This window comes from Aptenodytes forsteri, unplaced genomic scaffold (genome assembly GCF_000699145.1).
Source record: "Aptenodytes forsteri isolate BGI_AS27 unplaced genomic scaffold, ASM69914v1 Scaffold382, whole genome shotgun sequence".
NCBI lineage: Eukaryota > Metazoa > Chordata > Aves > Sphenisciformes > Spheniscidae > Aptenodytes > Aptenodytes forsteri.
In genome coordinates, this window is record NW_008794625.1 from 909,331 (window position 1) to 912,895 (window position 3,565).

General features: G+C 39.5%; 1 protein-coding gene across 1 annotated transcript in view; it reads right to left on the minus strand.

Moving 5' to 3' along the window:
• COPB2 (coatomer protein complex subunit beta 2) overlaps positions 1 to 2,153 on the minus strand; it is a 15,456-nt gene extending 13,303 nt beyond the window's left edge. Inside the window, exons 1-2 of the mRNA XM_019470505.1 lie at positions 2,021 to 2,153; positions 1,301 to 1,387 (exon numbers count right to left, since the gene is read on the minus strand). Of these exons, the coding sequence (XP_019326050.1) occupies positions 1,301 to 1,387; positions 2,021 to 2,074 (141 nt within the window). The 5' untranslated portion in view covers positions 2,075 to 2,153. The remainder of the gene's footprint in view (positions 1 to 1,300; positions 1,388 to 2,020) is intronic.
• Positions 2,154 to 3,565: the final 1,412 nt, after the last annotated feature.

Consider the following 3,565-nt stretch of genomic DNA (forward strand, 5'->3'; position numbering starts at 1 on the left):
GGATATTTTTATTTCAGATACAGTATTATTAAAAGCAGTATTCCCAAACCTTTTTAAAAGACATTTTTGAAGAACACTCTCACAAGGAATAAAACATCAGATAAAGCTTTCAGAAGTGACCATGACTTACAAGGCCATCAGAGTACATGAAACTTAGTGATAAACTCTACGCTACTGTTTTATCCAAAGCATTTACTTTTCCACTCTGTCTTTTCCTCTTTCATGCACGTGCCTGTTTAAGCAGCAACACCTACAGAAAACACTCTTCAGAATGGCAGAAAAGGACAAGTATGTTCTTCTGAGACCAGCCTATCAGCATAATGAACATGGAACACACAGAATAAGCAACGACTAATGTCACATTTTCATAGTCACTATGACTTGGCCGTGCTGCTGAAAGCAGCTGTCTTGCCCTTTCCTTACCATTTCTTGCTACTGCATTGCAGCCTCCCTTGGGAGAGCTAGGACAAATACAGCTGCACACTGAATCAGATCAAGAAACTGATCCAGGTGAAATTACGTTGATAAAAATAAAAATGGAGACTAACTTTCATCAATTATTAATCCAGTTCCCATGCAGCTGTTTGAACTCTTGTGCTGCCAAAGAGACAGCGTTGTACTTCTTAGGAAACAGTGCTAACTTATGTGCACTTGAAGTTAACTGGGTCACGGCAGCATAAGACAATGAAACAACAAGAAATTTTTTACTCTGTGTATAAGGCAGAAGACTAGAAAAAAAAATTGAGACAAAAAATGTTAGGCATTACCTCAATTTAGACACAAAACATTCATTCCATCAAGAAAAATGTTACCAAGATTAGAATAAAACTACTCCTCTCAAAGTAGACTAATTGAATAAAACCAGAGTGTTTTTCTAGTGGCGAGTAAGACTCTAAAAAATTCATTTTTAATATAACCAAGAACAAAAGTAGAAAGTAACTTAAGTCATCTTACCTAGGATAGTCAATAGTTTCATCTTAGTTAAAGTAGCACTACTAATATTTAGCCAAAATTGTGTGTTGAGTGTGTTCCAGTTGACAGTAAAAGTTGAATCTAGATCTACCTTGCACTACATGCAGAATTTGCCACCGTATTAGGTTGCTCTCCTTCGAAATGAAAAGTTTAAGTTTCTAAGCTTACTTAAAGGAGAATATTTCTGGCAAACTGTAGCAATATATTCCTTTATCTTCTACAAATTCATATCAAATCATATTATTATGTGATGTACAAAGAAATTGCATGAAAACAAATTAGAGAAAGTACTACTGCATATGGAAATCACAAGATGACGATAGCTTACAGCTCCTGTAACAACCCAGTTCTTTCTTGCCACGAATTTGGCAGCTCTCACTGGCAGGTCGCACACTTCAAAAGTCTTCACCAGAGTCTAAAAATAAAAATAATAAGTTTATAGCACTGGAGAAAATACCAGTTTTGAAATCAGCTCTTTATCTTTTCTTAACATAGTCCAGTATGTTGCCTTTGGCAACTCTCCAAGAATCCTACAACACTACACACACACTTTTTAAAAGGAACATACCTGTCCAAGAAGGGAGATACTTGCCTGTTCTGTTCTTTTAATATCACCTTTATGTTCTCCCTTCATTCTTAACCCAACCCCACCACCAAATATTTTTGGAGCTGCTGTCCAATTTCAACTATACTTGATAGACAAGGTAGAGGTCTAACAGTTCCTAAAAACCTTCACAAATATAGATGGCAGGTACAAGAGAGAGGCATCTCATCTTTCAGAAGGAAAGGCATTAGTTCACAAGGAATCCACAAAGGAGATAATTTTTGAAAAATAAATTTTTAGAAAATGAAGCATCATTAAAGTCACAGCTACAGATATTCCTTGTCTATTATTATAGTGACTTTTGTAACAAGACAGAGGAGAGTACAGTCAATTAGTGGCATTGATTTAAGATTCGTCTTGCGTACCTAGTATTGAAAAACAAACAGAATTTATACATCCATCAGTTATGCAGATCTCATAATAAAGGAAAACCAAAATCATCACCTGTGTCTCGTGGTTCCAAACACAGACACTGCCATTGTAAAGGCTAGCCAACATCCATGGCTCTGTGGGATGCAAGTCCACACTCTTCACCCGGTCAGACCGAGCTGTTAGTTTCCGTTTTATATCAAGTCGGAGAGGCTAGAGAGGAAAAGAATTGAGAATACCAAGTTATTCAACATAAAACTGGCATAGAAATATGATGGAAGAAGGAAAGCTGAAGTTAAACCTTAAAATAAAAAGAGTCGATCCTGCTTTTCAGGCAGACAGAAGGCTACTACTCTTTCCTATCCATCTGCTTATTTGTTTTTGTAGGGGTTTCTAGAAACGTCACATCCCCACCAATGGCAATGGGTCCATTTAATTTACTTTTGTGAAACTCATAATTTTTTCATACTGTAAAAAGTATCTCCAGTGAAAAAAAATAAAAATGCACTGCACATCTTCCTGGTGTCCCTGAACTACTGAAGCAAAGCAAAGAGAATTTGCTTCTAACACAAGTGATAGAAGATGAATCTTCCTGCTACTTCACCTGAAAAAACAGGTAGAAAAGCCAGTTATCACAACGGAACACAACAACATTTGCCCATTTTAAATTTATTTCCGTTCACAATTCCAACATTAAGTTTTAGAATGGAACACTATGTTGTAAAAACTGGGGGGAGGGAAAAGTTTAAGTCTTCCCCTTATAAAGAAGGCTCTGACCTTCCACTTTCATCACTGGCAATGTCAAGCCAGAGTATTTAAAAGGTATGAAGTATAGCAAAGTGTTTTCCTAAAATATTTGAAGCATTATAGACTCGTTTAGACACTCAAAGACTGTTGAGCTCACTTAATGCTGCTGACATTTTATCTCAGAGAACTTAATGGTCAAATGATCAAAGAACGCTGCATGTGTTTAGTAGCAGAATGGAATTAATAAAACCTGCAGTTACATATGTTAGACACCGCAAGGAGAAAAAGATACCTAGCTATCGTTGTAGTACCTGTAACTTACGTACATGACATCTGACGGCAGAGAATGAACTTGTGGTTTATTTCTCCTGCCACAAATACTAGAAAAGTAGGCGAGATAATTGCACGTGATTCTGTGCTTATCCTTGGAACTGCTCTTATCTACTGCCACTAAGGACCAGACTACGGCTGATTAAGCGGTTAGCTGCAACACATACTCAGAGCACTCCGACAACTGTTAGGTCTGTCTGACGAATACCACGCTGGTAACGCAGCCCAGGGGATCTGCTCTGCGACTTCAAGCATAGCGATGCTAAGGGACTCTCAAGTGCTTTCTTCTCACTAAGTTATTTAGCTTAAATCACAGAATAACGCTGCGACTTCTTCAGGTAGCACGGGAACAGGGAAGCCCGGGTCAAACAGGGCAAGAAGACCCTGCACAGCCGTCCCCGGCTCGTCCTGCCCAGAGCCAAGCCCAACTCCCTCAGGCAGGGCTGGCGGTGCGCGGAAGGGCCCAGCGACGCCCAGGCCCGGCTCCTGCCCCGTCCTGGCGGGGCGGCTGCTCAGGCCCTCGCCCCTGCCAGGGCTCTCGCT